General features: G+C 51.0%; 1 protein-coding gene across 1 annotated transcript; it reads left to right on the forward strand.

Moving 5' to 3' along the window:
* The first annotated feature begins 109 nt into the window (after positions 1 to 109).
* Positions 110 to 21,418, forward strand: NUCB1 (nucleobindin 1). Its single transcript, XM_004271070.4, has 13 exons — positions 110 to 429; positions 815 to 951; positions 3,782 to 3,889; positions 6,681 to 6,813; positions 10,980 to 11,083; positions 13,528 to 13,713; positions 13,982 to 14,072; positions 18,805 to 18,863; positions 19,143 to 19,235; positions 19,326 to 19,418; positions 19,755 to 19,925; positions 20,369 to 20,465; positions 20,578 to 21,418. The coding sequence occupies exons 2-13, from the start codon at positions 826 to 828 to the stop codon at positions 20,688 to 20,690; spliced, it is 1,374 nt and encodes a 457-aa protein (XP_004271118.1). The 5' UTR covers positions 110 to 429; positions 815 to 825; the 3' UTR covers positions 20,691 to 21,418.
* Positions 21,419 to 22,058: the final 640 nt, after the last annotated feature.

Genomic DNA, 22,058 nt, shown 5'->3' on the forward strand with positions numbered 1-22,058 from the left:
TGACCTGTGCCAACTACTATCGATTTGTAATTTACAGCCACTTCTAGGAGAGAAAATAAATGGGAAAACTACAACTCCCATGAGGCGAAGAGGCCAAGATGCCCGCGGAAGCTGACTCATTTTCCCCTGGCCCAACAGGGAGTTGTAGTTCTCTTTGAAAGTCTCTGTTCTTTCGCCTAAAAAGCAGGGTATGTGGCGTCAAAAGGTAGGGCTTCCGAGAAAGGAGGCTCGGCTTTCGAGAAAAGGCCAGCGACTTCGACAAGGGGCGGGGCCGCTAGACAGGGGCCCGAAACCTGGAGCCAGCGCGGACCAATCAGGCTGCTGAGAGCGGATCCTCTGCGGAGAAAGTGGGCGTGGCCTAGGGGGGAAATCGCAGAGAACACACCGGAGGTCCTAGCCCAGGAAAACGCCCTCTGCGGTGAAGGAGAGGTAAGGGGCTGGAGGGTCCTGGACTCTTGGGTCCTGGGGAGAAGGGAAGCGGGGCACCAGAGGGCTGGAAAACTGAGTCTCGGAGGACACCAGTACCTCCAGATCCTGGGAAAAGAGGAGGCTGGGGCCCTGGACCTTTGGGCCTGGGGAAAGAGGGGGTCGAGATCCCGGAATCCTAGTCTAAGCGAAGAGGGTGCTGGAAGCCAGGACTCCTGGGTCTGAGGAAGGAAAGGCTGGAGGCTCGGAATCCTGGCTCCCGGGAAACGAGACGCTTTGCGTCTTGATTCTTGGAAGGGGGCAGGGAGCGGCGCCGGGAGTCCAGACTCCTGGGTCCAGGGGAGAAGGCGGCTTGGGACAGACTTATTCCACCTCTCCGCCCCCACAGACCACGCCGCCATGCCTCCCGCTGGGCCCCGTGCAGCCCTCCTTCTCCTGTCACTTCTGCTGCTGCTGCGCGCTATTCTGACCGTGCCCCTGGAGCGGGGGGCGCCCAAGGAGGAGAATCCCGCGACCGAAAGCCCCGTGAGTGGCGTGCCCTGCTCGCCAGCCAGGTGTTTGCAGTGGTACTACAATTCCCGTGCCCCCGTGGCCCCTGGCTGGCTACGGATGCGGCTTGGAGTCTGCCTGCCATTCTTGGCCGTCCCAGAGCTTTGACGTGGTGAAAAACTTGGGGGCGGGTGTGTGTGTGTGTGAGAGAGAGAGAAAGAGAGAGAGATTTCTAAGCCCCTGACTTTGAGATATGGAAAATCAGGTCAGATTTTAGATGAAAAATCTGCATCACCCCCCCCCCCGCGCCCCACCTAAACCTCTCTGCTCTTTTAAGACGCCCTCCCCTCGAGAAGGACTCAAATAAAAAACTACATTTCCCAGTAGCATCTTGAGCAGGTGGTGTTAGTTAACTGGGGTGTCCTCACATCATGGAGCTCATGGGAGTTGTAGTTTAAATTATGATAGGGCACGGTAACTGCTCATTTATTCCAACTTGTGTTTATCGAACACTATGAAACCTTTGGTCTTAGGGAATTTGGAACTTGAAAAGATCCTCAAGGCCAGTGCCCTGATTTGTGGCCCGAATCCTACAGCTCCCACTAGGAATGGACACACCACTGTCTCTGGAACAAATCATCCCATGCTCCTGTATGACAGGTCCCCACCCAGCAAGTGAGGCCTTTGCTCCGTGAAATCTTTGCAGACACAGAAGGGCAGCTTGAGTCCCCTTGCCTTTCATTCATTCCACACATTTCTTGAGCATCTTCTAGGAGCCAGGCACAGTGCTAGAGCAAGCCCCCTGCCCTCACAGACCAGATTAGTTTGCTGGGAAGACAATCAGCAGGGCCCTCTGAGAATGGACACCAGGGGTGATGGTCAGGGAGGAAGGAAGGGTCATTTGAGCTAAGATCTGAAGTGCATGGAAGAATATTCCAGGCAAAAGGAAAAGCCTGGGCAAAGGCTGCGTGGTGGAGGAGAGCACAGTGAGTAGAAGGACTTACAGGAGGCCAGTGTGGCTGAAACAGAGTGAGTGAGGGGGAGATGAGGTCAGAGAAGGAACAGGGGGAGATCCCACGGGGCCTTGTGGGCCATGGCGGAGACTTTCTTTATTCTGAGGCTACTAGAGTGTTATGTCGATAACAACAATCATAATAACGTTGACAGCTCTTACTAAGTGCTGAGTTAAATATTTAAGGATATTAACTGCTCTAATCCTCACAACAGTCCCTATGAGGTGGGTACTCACTAGCCTTACTTTACAGGTGCGGAAACTGAGGCACAGAGACGTTAAGTAACTTGCCCAAGGACTAAGATTGCCAGACTTAGCAAATAAAGACACAGGACACTCAGTTAAAATTGAGTGGGTTTCAGATAAACAACGAATAACCATTAGTATAATATACTGAAAGTTATTCGTTGTTTTATCTGAAATTTAAATTTAACTAGGCATCCTAGCAGTCCGAACAAGGTCACATAGCTAGTAATTGGCAGATTTGGGATTCCAGCCCACTGTGTTTGGCTGAATGATGGCCCCCAAAGATGTCCATGCCCTAATTCCCAGAACCTGTGAATATATGGCAAAAGAGTGTTTGCAGGTATGATTGAGTTAGGTGGAGAAATTATCCTGGCTTATCCAGGTGAGCCCAATGTAATCACAAGGGTTCCATATAAGAGCCAGACAAGAAAGTCAGGGTCAGAAGCGATGTGATGATGTAAGCAGAGGTCAGAGTGATGCAAGGCCACAAGCCCAGGAGTGTAGGCAGCCTCTACAAGCTGGAAAAGGCAAGAAAGCAGATTGTTCCCTAAAGTCTCCAACATAAGCTCAGCTCTGCTGAACCATCTTGGGCTTCTGACCTCCAGAACTCTAAGAGAATAAATTTTTATTACTCTAAGCCACTTAAGTTTGTGATACTTTGTTACAGCAGCAATAGGAGATTAGTACACCCACAGTGCCATAGCCTGGGTGATCGGCTCCCATTTATCACCTATGGTGTGTTCCTCAGCAAATGTAATGATAGCGGGCTTCCCTGGTGGCACAGTGGTTGAGAGTCCGCCTGCCGATGCAGTGGACACGGGTTCGTGCCCCGGTCCCGGAAGATCCCACATGCTGCGGAGCGGCTGGGCCCGTGAGCCATGGCCGCTGAGCCTGCGCGTCCGGAGCCTGTGCTCCGCAACGGGAGAGGCCACAACAGTGAGAGGCCCGCGTACCGCAAAAAAAAAAAAAAAAAAAAAAAAATGTAATGATAGCTATAGTAGACTGAGTATCTTCTAAAGCCTTACCGTGGTGCCAGGCTTTTTATCTCTTACTTTTCACCATAGCTCTGAGAGGTAAGAAATGTATTGCCTATTTTACAAATGGAAGAGTGAGGCCCAGGAAGAGGAAAGTGCCAGCCAGCTACACGTGGCAGGGCCAGGAGCCCAGGGATTTTTGTCTGTCTTGTTCGCTTGCTGTGCCCCATAGAACAGTGCCTGGCACGTGGTAGGGGCTCGCTGCATGCTTGTTGAATGAACGAATGTATGTTTCACTGCTTTCCAACAAATACCAGTGTGTCCACTCTATGGGCAGTGTTGAGCTGGGTGTTTACCCTTGTGATTTTAATTTCATCTCCACTACAGACAGACCTGGGAAGAAGTAAGAGCTGTGGCCCGGAGGATCAGGCAATTTGCCTGGGGTGACGGAGCAACCAGGGTCTGCTGGCTCTAGAGCCTTTATCCCATGGGGCAGGCCTCCCGCTCAGGGTTGGGGGCTGATCTCTGGGCCCCTCAGCAGGTGTGCAGGGGAGCAGAGCCTGGGTCCTACCTGCAGGGAAGAACCAGAGAGGGACAAGGGCTGAGGCTACTATGTTCATTCTCGTTGCCTTAGGACACAGGCCTGTACTACCACCGGTACCTCCAGGAAGTCATCAACGTGCTGGAGACAGACGGGCACTTCCGGGAAAAGCTGCAGGCCGCCAATGCTGAGGACATCAAGGTGCGGCTGGGTGCGAGCACACTGGGAGGGCATGCATGCTCAGAGGGCAGAATTCCAGGACAATCCAGGTTCCCTAAAGGGGAACCTTCCAGCCATCACAAAACTGAGACTCGGGAGAATTCACTTCTCGGGGTCACATAGCTGGGAAGGGATCTGGGGAAGACAGAATGTGTGGTTAAGTGTGGATGTGGATGGTACATGCCTCCCAGTATCAGCTCTACCAGCTGTGTGGCCTCCCTTCACTGTGCCTCAGTTTCCCCATCTGTAAAATGGGGTGATAATAGAACCTGCATCATAGGCCTGTCCGAGGTAAGACGTGTAAAAGGCATGGATGTGCACAGTGGCCATTCTCAGTAAGCGCAATGTGAGGGCTGGTTCTGTGATTTCTCAGCACAGTGCTCTTTACACAGGAAGAATTCAAAACACGGGAGATGCTGTCATCACTCACATCATCTCTAACTCTCATGTTAGACCTCTAGAGGAGCTGTGATTCTCCTCATCTTACAGAGGTGGACACTGAGGCCCTAGTAGCAGGGTTTGTCCTTCCTGGAGGCCTGGGTCTCAATCCCTGGACTGACTGAGCCTGGAGCCCACATCCCACCCCATCCCCCAAGCAGTGTTCCTCGGAAAGGATGCTCACACACACACACACACACACACACACACACACACACGCCATGAGGAGACAACACTGCCTGCCACCACCCCACCCCACCTAGACTCCCCTCCCCGTTCAGGTGCATGTTGGAACATCCCACCTGGGGGATCCACCCCGAGTTCTCCAAACACCTTGGGCCAGAGGAGGCCCCAGGGCCTGGGACTGATGGGGGGAGGGCAGCCCTGCTCTCCCCAAAACCTCCCAGCATTCCTTGGGCTCTTGTCCATCCCCATCCGCCTGGCCCCCGACAATGGACGGGCATAACTAGAGACTGCTGAGCCCAGCCCATCCCACTGCCCAGCTGAGGAAACGGAGGCCCTATAGGCCACCCAGCTTGTCCAAGGTCATACAAGTGGGAAATGACATCAGAAACAGTGGCCACGTAGGCAGGCAGGTTCTGGAGTGGGACAGTGGCAGGTTCCAATCCCAGCTCCACCTCATGCTCTTCTGCGCAAGTGGTCACACCCCTCTGTGCCTTGGTTTCCTTCTCAGAAAACGGGGAGGCTCATGCAGCACTTTCTGTTGCGGGGAGATGGGGGTGGGGTTGTGTGAATCAGCGATAATCCCCACTTTGAGGCTTTGGTGCAGCCTGTCATCAGCCTTCAGTAAATGTCAGTTGTCCTTGTTACTGGTGGTGATAATCTCAGCCCCATTTTTGAGGTCCAGAGTAGGGAAACAGTGTGCTGGGGTCACGCAGTGCAGTGGTGCCAGGACTGGGATTTGAACCCAGGCCCCAGGACTCTCACTCTGGGGAGACATGACGCCACCTGTGTCACCAGGCTGGAAACTGGCCTCCTGTCCTCACTGTCTGAGGAACCTTGGGCCAGGGGCTTCTCCTCCTGAGCCTCAGTTTGTTCATCTATAAAATGGGGTTGTGGGCAGGATTAGAGGACGGACTCAGTGAGTCCAGTGCAGGACTTGACTCATCGTAGGTGCCTGACTGGTTGAGGTTAACATGACTGGCACTGCGGTCCCTTTGTCCTGCTGCCTGTGCAAAGGCCACGCCCCCTGCAGGCTGGAGAGACCCAAACGAGTGGCTGAGAAAGCCATCTGAGACAGTGCAGGGTGCTGGGGTGGCCGGAGGAGGGACCCAGTCCGCCTGACAGTGAGAGAAAGCTTCTAGGAAATGGATTCTCCCGAGTGAGGTTTGAATTCTGAGTGGGAGTGTCTGGTATAAAAGTTGAAACGGGGAGGGGAGGGGGGAAGGGCAAGTTTTCAACAGTAGAACTGTGTGTACCAGTGAAGCGTTCTGGTACCTTCAGCTGTCTGCTGCTGGCTCCTTATAACTGACATAAAGACAGAGGGATGGGGCTGGAGCGGTGACGGCAGGGAGGAGGGGTAGGCATGGGCAGATGCAGGATCTTGAAGGATCTTCAGTGTTAGGCCCAGGGATTCGGTCCTGTGGGCATTGGGGAGCCACGGGGGTGGGGAACTGTGAGAAGGAGAGGGGTGGGGTCAGCACAATTGAGAAACAGACATAATCCAAAGTGATGATAGAGGTAACTCAGAGAAGGCACCCTGCTCAGCACGTGAGAGAGAGAGAGAGAGAGAGAGAGAGAGAGAGAGAGAGAGAGAGTGTGTGTGTGTGTGTGTGTGTGTGTGTGTGTGTGTGTGTATGTTGTGGCGTCAAGGGGGTTGGGGATTCTTCCAAGGGAGATGCCGTCTGCTTTGAGTTTATTTTGCTTGTTTGTTTTAATTTTATTGAGATACAGTTGGTTTACAATGTTGTGTTAATTTCTTCTGTACAGCAAGGTGACTCAGTTATACATATATGTATTCTTTTTCATATTCTTTTCCATTATGGTTCATCACAGGACATTGAATAGAGTTCCCTGTGCTCTACAGTATGCTTTGAGTTTTGAAGGACTGTAAGGACCTGGTTAGGCTTGGAAAGCAGTGACAGGGAGAATCACAGGCAGAGGGACCAGCGTGTGTAAAGGCCTAGAAGTGGGAAAGAGACGTGAGCCATGAGTGTGATCTGATGAGTGACGGGAAATAAGAAGGGCCTCCAGTGCCAGGCTGAGGGGCTGGAATCTTGTCTCGGGGCCCCTGGGGAACCCCAGGAGGCATCAGAAAGCTCTTAGAAGGCTCCAGAGAGGGCAGCCTGGTTTGTGTCCCCTCTCTCCCGAGCAGAGCGGGAAGCTGAGCCGGGAGCTGGACTTCGTCAGCCACCATGTCCGCACCAAACTGGATGAACTCAAGCGGCAGGAGGTGTCAAGGCTGCGGATGCTGCTCAAGGCCAAGATGGACGCCCAGCAGGAGCCCAGTAAGCAGGCCGGTGGGGTGGGTGGAGCTGGCGATGTTGGGGGTCATGGGGCAGCCTCCCTCCCCGGCCTCCAGGTGATTTTGGCAGGTGGAGCCAACTGGGGCGTCATTCTCTCCACCCCTGTAAAATCTGCCTGGAAGATTGATCGAGTTTTCTTCCTAGCACAAGCTACTATTAACATTACTCGGGAGATGTTAGTAATTTTAGTTGCTTGGGTGGTTTTTGATGTGTTTTTAATTTTTATTTTAACAAATCAGGGTCATTTAAAATTTTGATGTCACTTCAAACTTACAGAAAAGTTGCAAGAATACTACCAAAAGCTCTCAAATACCCTTAGCCCAGATTCTGTAATTGTTAACGTTTGCTCCATTTATCTGTAGTTCACATTTATGAGTTCCTTGCAGACACCGTATTCCTTTATGCCTCAATATTTCAGTGTGATTTTTCTTAGAACAATGTTCTCCTACAATACTATAGTACAGTGATCAAAGTCAGGAAGTTCAACAGGTTACACTGTACTTTTCATTGCTTACTTATTCTTTCTCTCCCCCACTAGAATGATTCTAATTTCCTGGTATTTATATGTGAGGCTATATTTTATAGTCTAATTGTATGGCTAAAAAAGAAAAACAAAGAAAGAAAAGAAAGAAAAATGTACCTGGAAGAGGGAGATTTGAGTGGATTTAAATTCCAAGATCCCATCTTATTTCTAACATTCCTAGATACAGTTTCTTGGAGCATGTGTCTGGACCATGCTATTTCTTTTAAATGACTTTATTGAGATATGATTCGTATACCAATTTACCCATTTGAAGTGTACAACAGGTATGTGCAACCATCATCAATTTTAGAACACCTTTATCACTCCAAAAAGAATCACTAGACCATGTAACTATCACCCCTCTATTCCCCACCGCACCCCTGGCAACCTACTTTCTGTCTCTATAAATTTGCCTGTTATGGACATTTTGTATAGATGGAATCATACGATAAGTGATCTTTTGTGCCTGGCTTCTTCTAGTGTAATATTTTCAAGGTTCATCCACACTGTAGCATGCATCACTGCTTTATTCCTTTTTAGGGCCAAGTAATATTCCCTTGTCTGGATCTACCATATTTAGTTTGTCCATTCATCCATTGATGGATATGCATTGTTTGCATCCATTGGCTACAATGAACCATGCTGTTTTACTCATTGTAGCTTTGTGGGATATGCTGGTACTCCTGGGGCACCTTTTGGCTCGTCACTAAGTGTAAGAACAATCCCATTTTACTGAGATTTACCTCCAGCTTCTTCTTTCATCTCCTGACCCCCTTGAGGCTCCTGTGTTACAGATGGGGACCCTGAACGTTGGTAGATGGTGTTAAGGGTCAGTAAGAGAGCTGAGCTTTGTTTTCATTCCTATCTGATGCCTCTTATCCATTGATCAAATATGTCTTGAGTTCTACTCTGTGCCAGGCACTGAGCAGGGTGCTGGGGCTCTAAGGTGACCAGACGGGCATGGTCTCTGGCCTCCTTCTGCATAACCATCCATGCCTTCTCTGTCTTGCTGTTTTAATTACTACAGTTTCGGAGTCTGACTTGATCTCTGGTAAACTGGATGTTCCCTTGTCATGAATGAGAAAAAATCCCTCCCATCAGTTGGTTGCTTATTACATCCCATACGCTAAGCTATGTACTTCAACTTTTGTCCCTTCAACAACTCAGGAATCTCCAGAATCTGATTACTTCTCTCCACGTCCATTGCTGTCACTGGGTCCCACTTGGATCAGCGCAGTCTCCTCCTCCCTGGGCACCCTGCCGCCGCCCTTGCTTTTCCCACTATTTCCTGTAGAACAGCCGTTCTTAACAGAATCCTGTTAATATCTGGATTCATTTCCTGTGGCCACTGTAACAAATCAGCAACAACTTAGTGGCTTAAAACAACACACATTTATTCTCTTTACCTTTTGGAGGTCTGAAATCCAAAATCCGTTTCACTGGGCCAAAATCAAGGTGTCAGCAGGGCTCTGTTAGTTCTGGAGGTGCTATGGGGGGGAATCTGTTTCCTTGCCTTTTCCAGCTTCCAAATCTTCATTCCTAGGCTGGGAACCTCTTCAAATCCAGCAGCGTAGCGTTTTTCTCCAGTCATCACATGGCATTCTTCTGTAGTCAGATCTCCCGCTGCTTCCCTCTTACAAGGATTACATTTAGCCCCCTTCTCCAGTTAATCCAGGATCATCTCCCCATCTCAGTATCCTTAATTTGATCACATCTGCAAAGTCCCTTTTGCCCCATGAGATCACATATTCATAGGTTCCAGGGATTCAGATGTGGACATCTTGGGGGGGCCTTTTATTCAGCCTATCACAGCACCCAGTTCAAATCCTGTCCCTCCTGTGCTCAGAACCAGCCATGGCTCCCCAGTGCCCTCAGGATCAAGTCCACACTCCTTGCTAGTTGGAGGCCAAGCTGAGCCCTGCCACGCCCATCCTAGCCCCTCCCTTCACATGTGTGCCCTCTCACCGGACCCTCTGGCATCAGCATTTTTAGTACGGAGGGTAACACATCTTTCTCACCTTGGGACTTTTGCCTGTGACATTCGTTCTCGGGGCTCTTGGCATGGCCAGTGGAGCTTTGGTCTCAGCCCAGATGTCGCCTCCCTCGTCCTGCCCTGACCGTCCTTTGTGAAGAGTCCTCCATTTGTTTGAGTCCTTTGTGGTCGTGTGTTTGTCCCTTACTCACCTGTTCTCCATCTTGACCGGGTGCTCCAGGGGACAGATGCCGTCACCATCTGTTTCCTGCTGTGTCCACAGTGCTAGGCACAGGGTCGGGCCCAGAGTATGGCTCAACACGTATCTGTGGCATGAATAACGAATTATGAGACTTGATCTGTGCCTGTCTCCTGGGTCTGTCCCTCCTCTGGGCTCACCCAGGCCCAGAGCTGCCGCCACTACAGCCTGAGTCACCTGGGTTCCAGCTGCCTGTGTGTGTGCCTTTCACCCCCACCAGCCCAGGAGCCACTGGAGGTGCAGGCCCGGGTCTGATTCACATGGGGGCCCCCAGGAGGCCTCTCAGGATGTGTGTCCAGTGGATGAGTGGGTGCCAAGTGTGTCCTGGTCTCTCCCTCTCTGCCAGGAAACTCTCATACAAGGAGGCTGCATTACTTTGCTAGGGCTTCTGTAACAAAGTACTACAGACCGGGTGGCTTAAACAATAGGCATTGATTGTCTCACAGTTCTGGAAGCCATAAGTCAAAAATTAAGGTGTGAGCAGGGGTGGTTCCTTCCGAGGGCTGTGCGGGAGAATCTGTTCTGGGTCTTTCTCTTTGATTTGGAGATGGCCACTCCCCCCCCCCGCCCCCGCCATGTCTACTCACATTGTCTTCCCTCTGTGTGTGTCTCTGTGTCCAAATTTTCTCTTTTTATAAGGACTCCTGTCATATGGGATTAGGGCTCATCCTCATGACCTCATTTTAACTTGATCACCTCTGTAAAGCCCCACTCTCCAAATAAGGTCACATTCTGAGATACTGGGGGCTATCAACCTCCCTGTGAATTGGGGGGCACGCAATTCAACCCATAACAGAATTAAGTGTCATGTGCTCTGGAGCCCAACTAATCCTCACTCTGCCTCTTCCTAGATGGTGACCTAGACGTCACTTCCCCTCTCTGGGCCTCAGTTTTCACATCCATAACATGGGATAATCACAGAACCTATGTGAGATTTTTGTGAAAAGTAAATGCATTAATATATTTAATATATTTAGAGCAGGGCCTGGCACATAGTACATGTTTGATACATGTTGGTTATCATCATGGTTATTATTATTTTCAGCATCAGACTCAGTGTGGCATCACCTCGTCCAGGAAGCCCTCCCTGATTGCTCCAGGCTCATTCAAGCCATCCTCTGTGGGCTTCTCCTGTGCCCTCTGTGATCTCCTTTAGAGCACATCCAGCCCAGGATAGTTTTTGTTTGTTTGATTTTTGTTTGTTTTTTTGCTGTGCTATGCGGCTTGTGGGATCTTAGTTTCCCAACCAGGGATCGAACAGGGCCCCCGGCAGTGGAAGCGCTGAGTCCTAACCACTGGACTTCCAGGGAATTCCCGCAGGATAGGGATTTTGAAAGAAAGAACGTTCCATGAGTTGTTCACCCCACCACCACCCCGTCTTCCCTCTCATCCAGATGTACAGTTGGATCACCTGAGCCTCCTGAAGCAGTTTGAACACCTGGACCCTCAGAATCAGCACACATTCGAGGCCCGGGACCTGGAGCTGCTGATCCAGACAGTAGGTTGAGGGGGACCTGGGGGCAGAGGACTCAGGGAAGCTTTGTAGAGGGGGAGAAGGGAGCAGACGCTGGGATGTGAGCCCACTCACCCCTGCCTGGTGTTCTCTGAGGCTAGCGGCTGCAGAAGGGCTGGTTGTGCCTAAAAACCTTCCCCAGATTCTCTACAGGAAAGCGGAGCCGTGTGCGTGTGTGTCGGGGTCGGAAGGTTGGCTCCACTCACATCTGGATTCAAATCCCTCTCCTATGACTGGGGGCAGGAATTCCCTCTGTGTCCTTGCTGTAGGCAGAATAATAGCCCCTCAAAAGACGTCACATGCTGTCTGCGGAACCTCTGACTCTGTGACCTGATGTGGCCAAACAGACTTTGCAGTTGTGATTAAGCTGAGGAGCTTGCGATGGGGGGGATGAGCCAGGGTTATCCAGGTGGACCCTAAGTGTCATCACAAGGGTCCTTGTAAGAGGGATGCAGGGAGTTCCCTGGTGGCCTAGTGGTTAGGATTCTGGGCTTTCACTGCCAAGGCCCAGGTTCAATCCCTGGTTGGGGAACTGAGATCCCGTAAGCCAGGTGGTACGGCCAAAGAAATTAATAAATAACATAACATAACATAAAATTTAAAAAGAGGGAAGCTGAGGGAGATCTGACTACAGTAGAGGGCGACAGTGTGATGACCAAAGCAAGGTGGCTCTGCTGCTGACTTTGAAGATGGATGAAGGGGCCACAGGCACGTATGCAGCTCTAGAAACTGGAAAAGGCAAAGAAGGGGGTTCTCTCCTAGAGTCTCCGGAAGGAGCACATCTCTGCCAACACTGTAATTGCAGCCCAGTGAAACTGATTTCAGACCCTGGCCTCCATGCTGTTAAGATGATGAGTGTGTGTTAAGCCACAATAAAAAATAATTTGTTAGAGCAGCGCAGGAACAAACGTAGTCTTCATGTGAGAAGTAGGATCTACAACCCTGCCTTGTGGGGAAGGCCAAGTTCGGGGCTGGGGAGTGGCACGGGATGCTCAGGTCTGCCCCTGCCTCTTCCCTGCTCACATCCCTTCTGTAGCTCCCCAGCACCCCCAGGACAGAACCTACCTCTCTGCCTGACTTGAGCCTCAGCCTGCTTTTCTGGCTGACTGGAGCTCCATCTAGTGGCCATGAAGATAATAGCAGCCATTTGGTTGAGTCCATGCCTGACCTTCGTCCCCGAGAGACGGTTCTGCCGCTTATTTCCAGAACATTCCAGAAACTGTCCGCTTTCCTGCAGCCGCTCTGTCATTCTCCTGGTCTCAACCCCAGAGATGGGCTCCTTGCTTCTGCCTTCCACACTCAACAGCAGGGTTTCTCAACTCGGCACTCTTGACACTTGGGGCTGGATAATTCTTTGCTCTGGGGGTTATTTGTGCATTGTGTGATGTTTAGCAGCATCCCTGGCCTCTACCCACTAGATTCCAGTAGACCTCCCCTAGTTGTGACAACCAACAATATCTTCAAACATTAACTGCTGTCCCCTGGGGACCGCAGTCACCCCAGGTTGAGAACCTCCGTCTGTTCCCCACACAACAGCTGTATTGGTTTTCTATTGCTGCCATATAACAAATTACCACAGACTCAGTGACTTAAGACAACAGAAAGCTATCCTCTTACAGTTCTGGAGGCCAGTAGTTGAAAATCGGTATCACTGGACCAAAACCAAGGTTTCCTTAGAGGCATCTGCTTCTTGCCTCTTCCAGCTTCTGGGGGTTGCCAGCATTCCTTGGCTTGTAGACACATCACTCCAGTCTCTGCCTCCACCATCACGTGGCATTCTCCCTGTGTCTCTCTGTGTCTTCTCTGTAGCCTTCTTGTAAAGACACTAGTCATTAGAATTGGGGGCCACCCTAATCCAGCAGGACCTCATCTTAACTAATTACATCTGCAAAGATCCTGTTTCCAAGTAAAGTCACATTCTGAGGTTCTGGGTGCACATGAATTCTGGGGGGACCCTATACAACCCAGTATAGTATTGTTATCACCATTTTCCAGAGGCAGAAACTGAGGCACAGAGAGAATGAGTAACTTGCCCAAGGTCACAGAGCTAGCAGGATTTGTTCACATGGCAGAGCCTAGATTTGAACCCTGGTCAGAACAATTAGAGACCTCATGTTGTTTACTCCCTAGCTGTACTGCTTTCCATATTAACTCACCTCATGTGCTGTTCCTTATTATTTATTCCTCCAAGATCTTGAGATTGTGGAGGACTTAAAAGAAGTGAGTTAAAGTTGCTATTGTGTAACCATCCTCGTCTTTTGACCAAAGAGAGAAGGCTATGTATTATGGGACAAAAGTGACATCGGGACATAAGACCCAGCACACGTGGAAGTTGGGCCAGGTTCAGAGCCAAAGGTCTGGCATTCGGAGTTTGGAATTAGGGGCTGGGCATAAAAGTGAGGTGAGAGTGACCGTCTGCCTTTCCCCAGGCCACCCGGGACCTTGCCCAGTACGATGCAGCCCATCATGAAGAGTTCAAGCGCTACGAGATGCTCAAGGAACACGAAAGACGCCGTTATCTGGAGTCCCTGGGAGAGGAGCAGCGAAAGGAGGCAGAGAGGAAGCTGGAAGAGCAACAGCGCCGGCACCGAGAACACCCCAAAGTCAATGTGCCTGTAAGGACCCCCATTCATGCCTACCCCCGACAACCATGTCCAACTTTCCAAGCGCCACAAGAAAGTAGCTGAAAAACTACAACTCCCAGCAGAGCTTGAGGCAAAAGGCCCCTTTTAATGTACCCAGCTACCTCCAGGGGCTGCTGGGAGTTGTAGTTTTATTGCTTGAGGGGAATGACATTTGAGGGATGGGGGTAAAGGTTTCTCTAGCTTTATCCTATGGGACCCAGACCTCTTGCTCATGAGCCCCCGGCTCTCCCTTCCACAGGGCAGCCAAGCCCAGTTGAAGGAGGTGTGGGAGGAACTGGATGGATTGGACCCCAACAGGTTTAACCCCAAGACCTTCTTCATACTGCATGGTAAGGAGGGAGTCCCAAGACCCAGGCTAACGCTGAGGCTCTGACCTTTCTGGGGCCTGAATGCTAAGAAGGGGTCTCCCTAACTCACGGGGCTTAGGGAGGCCAAAGAGGTCTGAGCCCCTCTCCCCTGGTGGTCTAGAAGGCCCTGTCCCTCCCTGTTGTTGGGAATAGGATGTTCCATGGAAGAGCTCGTCCTTTTTTCTGGGATACACCAGGCCTCTGGGTTCTAAGGACTGACTGGTGTCCCTAACTGAGCAAACCAGGCTTGTCTAGGCCTGGGCCCCCCTCCCATGGCAGCCCAGAAGCCCCGGTCGCTTCTGGGGGCTCTATCGCTAAGCAGGGGCTGCTCCCTAGTAACCAGGCCTCCAGGGACCCGGGAAGCCCCTTCTCCATGGTGATGCAGGGGCATGGTCCCCTTCATTTTCTTCCTGTCTGGAAACATCACCTCTATGTCCAGCCTCTAATTCCAATCTCCAAACGCCAGGCGTTTTGCTCTGCATCTGGATCTTATCTCCTGATGTCACTACTTTTTTTTTTTTGCACCGTGCGGCTTGCGGGAGCTTAGTTCCCCGACCAGGGACCGAACCGGGGCCCTTGGCAGTGAAAGTGCGGAGTCCTAACCGCTGGATCACCAGGGAATTCCCCTGATACCACTTTTTGCCAGGTCCCCTCAGGTGTGCCCAGGAACCCGAACCAAATGCTATAGCCTGTCACCAGAGCTTAGCAGGGTCTGATTCATTCATTCAGCAAATGTTTACAAAGAGACCTCTAAGGACCAAGCTTCACGGAGACCCTGTGTGTACAGCTGTGAACAAAAGAAAGTCCCCCTGGCATCACAGAACCAGTGATCAGGCAAACAGATAGTTCTGTAGTTCAGTGAATCTAAGTGACCATTGGAACATAAGATGAACACTTGAATTTTACATAAACTGCCCATTAAACTAACACATCATCGATGATAAGATGCCTCCCAATTTTATGGATGATAAAATATGGGGAGAAAAAAAGTGCATCTTAGAATCAGTGAAGTAGATTCTATAGTAGATGATCAGGTAGTCACATTACCATGGAAAGCAGGACAGTGGGATTAAAGGTCTAGAATGATGATTTTAGATAGCCTGGTCTGGAAAGATTTTTGCTAGACCAGCACTGTCCAGTAGAACTTCCTATGCTGATGGAAGTGTTCTGCAGCTGTGTTGTCCAATACAGCAGCCACCAGCCCCATTTGGCTTTATTTTCTTTTTCTTTTTTGGCTGTACAGCATGGCATGTGGGATCTTAGTTCCCTGACCAGGGGTCGAACCTGTGCCCCCTGCAGTGGAAGCGCGGAGTCCTAACCAGTGGACCGCCAGGGAAGTCCCTGTTTTTTTTTTTTTTTAAACGAATGAGGCAATTTATTAACCCAGCATCATTTGTTCTTTCATTTTAATTAATTTTTATTGGAGTATAGTTGATTTACAGTGTTGTGTTAGTTTCTGCTATACAGCAAAGTGAATCAGTTATGCATATACATATATCCAGTCTTTTTAGATTTTTTTCCCATATAGGTCATTATAGAGTATTGAGTAGAGTTCCCTGTGCTATACAGTATGTTCTTATTAGTTCCCATGTGGCTATTATTATTAATTAAGCACTTGAAATGTGGGTTTTACAACTTAGAAATTGAATTTTAATCAATCAAAAAATTTTTTAATTTATTAAATTTATTTATTTTTGGCTGCATTGGGTCTTCATTGCTGCGTGCGCACTTTCTCTAGCTGCATTGAGCAGGGGCTACTCTGTGTTGCAGTGAGCGGACTTCTCACAGCGGTGGCTTCTCTTGTTGCGGAGCACGGGCTCTAGACGTGTGGGCTTCAGTAGTTGTAGCACACGGGCTCAGTAGTTGTGGCGCACGGGCTTAGTTGCTCCGCAGCATGTGGGATCTTCCCAGACGAGGGCTCGAACCCATGTCCCCTGCATTGGCAGGCAGATTCTTAATGGCTGTACCACCAGGGAAGCCCCTGATCAATTAAAGTTTTTAAAATTTGTAATTGTGGTAAAATACACTTGACATAAAATCTACCATCTTAGCCATTTTTAAGTGTACATATCAATAGTGTTAAGCATACTCACATTATTGTGCAGCAGTCTTTTCATCCTTACAAAACTGAAACTCTGTATTAATCATCAACTCCCCATGACCCCTCCCACATCCCCTCGTAACTTCTATTCTCTTTTGTCTATGAATTTGACTCTTCTAGCTACCTCATATAAGTGGAATTGTAGAGTATTTGTCTTTTTTATGACTGGCTTATTTCAGTTAGCATAATGTCAAGAAAATGAATCTTTCCTTGTATTTGATTGTTAGTCATTTAAATTTCATTTGCCCCATGTGGCTAGTGGCCGCTGGATTGGACAGCACCGCTCAAGAGAGATGACATTTGAACCAAGACCTCAGTGAAGTGAGGGGGTGAGCCTCGAAGATATTTGTCTAGATGGGGGGCATAGCAAGCACACGCAGGGGAGAATGAACTTGGTGGGTTTCCAAGGTCACTGGAGGCGAACGCTTGAAGAGAAGAATGATAAGAAAGGGAATTCCTGGGGGGCGTGGGATGAATTGGGAGATTGGGATTGACATCTATACACTATTGATACTATGTATAAAATAGGTGACTAATGAGAACCTACTGTACAGCACAGGGAACTCTACTCAGTGCTCTGTGGTGACCTAAATGGGAAGGAAATCCAAAAAAGAGGGGATATATGTATACGTATAGCTGGTTCGCTTTGCTGTACAGTAGAAACTAACACAATAGTGTAAAGCAACTATACTCCAAAAAAAAAAAACTCATAGATAAAAATTACTGGACTTCCCTGGTGGCGCAGTGGCTAAGAGTCTGCCTGCCAATGCAGGGGACACAGGTTTGAGCCCTGGTCCGGGAAGATCCCACATGCCGCGGAGCAACTAAGCCCGTGCGCCACAACTACTGAGCCTGTGCTCTAGAGCCCGTGAGCCACAACTACTGAAGCCCGCGCACCTAGAGCCCGTGCTCCGCAACAAGAGAAGCCACCACAATGAGAAGCCCACGCACCGCAACAAAGAGTAGCCCCCGCTCGCCACAACTAGAGAAAGCCCGCGCACAGCAACAAAGACCCAACGCAGCCAAAAATAAATAAATAAATAAATCTATTTTTAAAAAAAAATTACCAATTTAACCATTGTTAAGTGTAAAAAAAAAAGGAATTTCCTGGCGGTCCAGTGGTTAGCTCTCTGCGCTTTCACTGCCGAGGGCACGGGTCCAATCTCTGCTCAGGGAACTAAGATCCCACAAATGCAGCCAAAAACAAAAAAGAAGAATGATAAAGACCGCTAGGGAGGTAACAGCCACCCTAAGGGTAAGGAATTTGGATTTTATTCTGTCTTGGGTGAGACACAGCAAAAGGATTTTGAGCAGAGGAACTGACCCCATCTGCTTTAAGGGTTGGCAGGATCCGTCTAGGTGCTGTGTTGAGGACAGGCTGTAGGGGCCAGGGCCAAAGCCAGGACCCTAGTTAGGAGGCCTGAGATGCTGGTGACTGGACCATGGAAGTAGGGAAGAGTGGTCATATTCTGGATTTGTCTTGAAGGTCAAGCTGGTAGGACTTGAGGATGGACCTGATGAGGATTGTAATGGAACAAGAGAGTCAAGGGTGACTCCGAGGTATTTGGCCTGAGCAACTGGAAGGATGGAGAGAGAAGGGCAAGCATGTTTGTCAGGGAAGATTGGGAACTGGGTCTGTCCATGTCAAGCTAGAGATGTCTATTAGACATTTATGTGGAGATGGAGAGTAGGCAGTTGGGTATTCAGGTGTGGAGGCAGCTTGCGGATGGCATTAAAGATGAGGGACTGGAGGAACCCATCTAAGGAAGTCTTGCCAGTAGAACTGTTTCTGTAATGATGTTCTCTGATGCCCAGTATGGCGGCCACCAGCCATATGTGGCTATTGAGTGCTTGCCATGTAGCAAGTAGGACTGATAAACTGAAATTTTAATTTTATTTAAACAGCCCATGTGGTTAGTGGCAACCATATTGGACACATCTGAATATTTGATAGGGAAGAAGTCATTGTCCCCTGACCCCTACACTACCCGTAGAGGTCAGGAAGAGGACAGGGCCAGTGAAGGAAAATAAGGGCAGCTGGAGAGGAGAGGGTGATGTTCTGAGAGCCAAAGGCAGAAAGTCAAGTAAGGTGCAGGCTGAAGCTTAACCATTGGATTTGCAAGGTCAGGGTTCCCGGCCGCCTCCCTGGGACCAGTGTGGGTGCTGATCTGAGTGAGCAGAGGAGGCGAAGGCAGTGGGCAAGGTGCATGTGGCGGAGGAGTCTGATTGGCAGGGAGAGGATTCTTTGGTGATCAGAGTCAGCCCTGGGCTGGTTCTCTGGGAGACGTCCCTGACACCCCTGTATCCTGGGCAAAGGGCTGATCCTGTGCCCAGGTCACTGGGAGCTAGAGATCAAGTCATTCTGCATGACAGTGGGCCCAAGAATGGTCCCAATGGAGTCTCAGGACCCTGGTAGGGAAAGGGCTGTCTTAGCAACGGGCCAATGGGGCACTGAAGCCTGAAGGCCACCATCCTACTGTCGGAGACCCGTTGTTACCTATCCGCTGAGAACAGACCTCGCATCAGCCCAGAATTCCTTCTCCAACAGGTCACTTAGGAACTTGACCCACTCCGTCTTCAGTCCCCCAAGACACCTTGTTGTCTCTTCCTCAGATATCAACAGTGATGGTGTCCTGGATGAGCAGGAGCTGGAGGCCCTCTTCACCAAGGAGGTGAGTATCTTGGAAGCCATGGGCGCAGAGGATGCCCAGGTCAGCAACATGTCCCCTCGGGATCCTAGTACTCCCCTCAGGTCCCCCTGGATGTGCGTTCAGGGGGAAAACTACAACTCCCGGCAGCCCCTGAGGCAAAAAGAGGCTGTCAGGAGTGGCAGGGTGTCCCAAGGACTGATGGGAGTTGAAGTTGTCTGTGTGTGTTAAGAGGTTGGGTAGCCTGGGAAGGAGCTTGCCCTGGACCTCTCAGTACCTCCTGCTTTTTGCTTGACCCTGCAGCTGGAGAAGGTGTATGACCCCAAGAATGAGGAAGATGACATGCGGGAGATGGAGGAGGAGCGGCTGCGCATGCGGGAGCACGTGATGAAGAATGTGAGAGGAGGACCCCGGGCCGTGGGTGAGGGCGGGGGTAGGGGTGGAGGGAGGTCCAGCTCTGTTGCTTACCCTTACCTGGCTCCCCAGGTGGACACCAACCAGGACCGCCTCGTGACCCTGGAGGAGTTCCTTGTATCCACGCAGAGGAAGGAGTTCGGGGACACCGGGGAGGGCTGGGAGGTGAGGACACGGAAGATACTCTGGATCCTGTGTCTCTCTCTCCCAGACCTAACCCGTCTTTTGGGGTCTCTGGCCACTTCTCTTTCTCTCTGGGTCTCTGACCTCCAAGCCCCCCAGCTCTCTGTCCCCCCAACCTCCTGGGTCGTTGTCTCCCCCTCTCTGGGTCCCTGTTCTCCCACTGCTCCACTCTGGGTCTTTATCTCCCTTCCCACCTCCCACTCAGGTCTCTCCATCCACACGCATGGCCGAGGCCTCCCAGCCTTCCCTGAACCTCCTCCATTAGCGGGGCCGGGGCTAGAGCCCCCCTGCTGATGGCCCCTGTCCTCACCCCGGCAGACAGTGGAGATGCACCCTGCCTACACGGAGGACGAGCTGAGGCGCTTTGAGGAGGAGCTGGCTGCCCGGGAGGCAGAGCTCAATGCCAAGGCCCAGCGCCTCAGCCAGGAAACTGAGGCTCTGGGTCGCTCCCAGGGCCGCCTGGAGGCCCAGAAGAGAGAGCTGCAGCAGGTGACTGGCCAGGGAAGGGGGTCCATCCTCTGAGCCCCTGGAGGCCCTTGTCCTAGTGTGTCCAGAAGTGCGGAAGGCTTACAGCCACTGTGTTAATCACTGGTAGATCCTTGGGTAGCAGCTGCCATCTTGAGTAAGGGCAGACGTTGTCCCCATCCCTGGCTGCTCTGTGGCTGCCATGTTGGATAAGGGCAGTGAGGTTGTAAGCAGGAGAGAGGGGAAAGGCCGAGGAGGGAGGAGGAGGCTTCCCTGTCCCAAGGTGTGACCCAAGCCATGACCAGGGAGGGAGAACTGGATCTTTAACTAGTATTAAGCCCAACTCTCAATGAGGGAGAAAAACTGAGGCCCATGGAGAAGGGACTGGTCCATGACCACTTAGCAGGTTGCCATGGAGACTCAACATCATACCCTCTCGCCTCTGTGATCTCCCCCACCCCCTGCAGGCCGTTCTGCAAATGGAACAGAGGAAACAGCAGCAGCAAGTCCACAACAACCCAGCACCCGGCCCCGAGGGACAGCTCAAGTTCCACCCAGACACAGGTGCTGGCCCCTGGGCCCAGGGGGCAGGGAAGGAGCTGGGGGCCCAGACTCCTGGGTCTGAGAGAGGAGGGGCTGGTAGTCTAGTGCTACCATTTTCTTCCTCCATTTCCAGATGATGCACCTGTCCCAGCTCCAGCTGGTGACCAGAAGAATGTGGATCCTTCAGAAAAGAAAGTTCCAGAACAGACCTCCAAGCTGCCCCAGCTGGAGTCACAGCACCTGTGATCCTTCTGGGACGCCGGGTTCCTACTGAAGCTGATGGGGGGGGGATGAGGTGTCATAATCAACCTTCTTTGGGGCCTGGCAACACCTGTGGCCTGCTAGGTGGGGTGGGATGCGGGGACAGGGCACTTTCCGTATTGCTGCCCGAGCCATGTATCTGCTGCCTCAGCTTCCACAGCCTTCCAGTCTGCGGTCCCTTCTTTCTGTTCCCCTCCGAGGGACCTGCCTTCGCTTGTCCAGTCAAGTGCTCACTGGCTCAGCCTACCTTAGGGAAGCCCCCTACCTCCCAAAATGGTCTGCTCCATGCCTGCCTTTCTAGTTGCTTTGGGCCTCAATGCCCAGGTTGTGGCCACTCTGGAATCCTGCATCCCCACAGCTACTGGAATCCTGCCTGCTGCTCTGGGCCCAGCTTCTGTTGGTTTATGGGGCTTGGGTGGTCCCTTAAGACCTTTCTCTACCTTTTGTGGGACCAGCGATGCCTCAAAAACAGTGTCTCCCCCACGGCTGGGTGTGAGGGCCAGAAGAGTCCTCAGCATAGCTGATCACCTCTCATACCAGGAGCCCTGATGTCTTGGCCCCTAGCCCCTTCCCCACACAACCCCAGAAGGGTCACAGAGCTGACTCCACCCCAGGATCAGGTTCCAGCCCCTCAGCCTTTCTGGCCTTATCTCACGTGGCTCCCTGCCCTGCTCTGTACTCTGGTTCCAACCAAATACACTTCCTGGAACAAATCCATGCGTCTGTTTCTTTGTAAATCCTTTTCCTTCTGAAACTTCAGCCATGTTTCACCTGCCAAAGTCCTCCTCGTTCTTTAAGAATCAATTCAAGCATATTTCTGAGAGGCTCTGTCCTGGCATCTTTGTCCTCTCCTGATGGGTCCGCTGCCTATGCACACGCACACACACACATGCACCTTCAGTAGGATCCCTTCAGCCACAAGGACAGAAAACCCAAACCTAGGCTTAAACAATAAAGAAAAATGTATTATTGCCCAAAACAAGAAGTCCCAAGGTAGGGTGACTCCAAAGCCTTCAGGGAACCAGGTTCTCCCATCTCCTAGCGCTGCTGTGGGAGGTGTGGGGGCTGTACTCCTCTTGTCCCAAAGTGGCTGCAGCTGCTCTGGATGTCACACCTGTCTGCACTAACAGCAGACAAAGGAAATTGGCAGAGGCTACAAATCAGAGCCTCTTCCCACCCCCCCCAGAGCCTGTTTACCAACATGTCACTGGGCATGAGACAGGTCTAGTTTAGTGTCCAAAGAGAGGAAGAAATGTGAAGGAGGCCCCAGTGATAAAAAATTATCTGGGATGCTCATTAACAATACATATTCCCAGACCCTGGAATGTCCAAGGAAGTTTCCTGGGAAGGTAC

This window comes from Orcinus orca, chromosome 20, assembly GCF_937001465.1.
Source record: "Orcinus orca chromosome 20, mOrcOrc1.1, whole genome shotgun sequence".
NCBI lineage: Eukaryota > Metazoa > Chordata > Mammalia > Artiodactyla > Delphinidae > Orcinus > Orcinus orca.

What these genes read in the sequence shown, in the direction of transcription:
- NUCB1 (XM_004271070.4), top strand. Translation starts at nt 826, where the DNA reads ATGCCTCCCGCTGGGCCCCGTGCAGCCCTCCTTCTCCTGTCACTTCTG. An exon ending in ATCCCGCGACCGAAAGCCCC is followed by an intron (nt 952 to 3,781) that starts GTGAGTGGCGTG and finishes TCGTTGCCTTAG; the next exon opens with GACACAGGCCTGTACTACCA. An exon ending in GGACGCCCAGCAGGAGCCCA is followed by an intron (nt 6,814 to 10,979) that starts GTAAGCAGGCCG and finishes CCTCTCATCCAG; the next exon opens with ATGTACAGTTGGATCACCTG.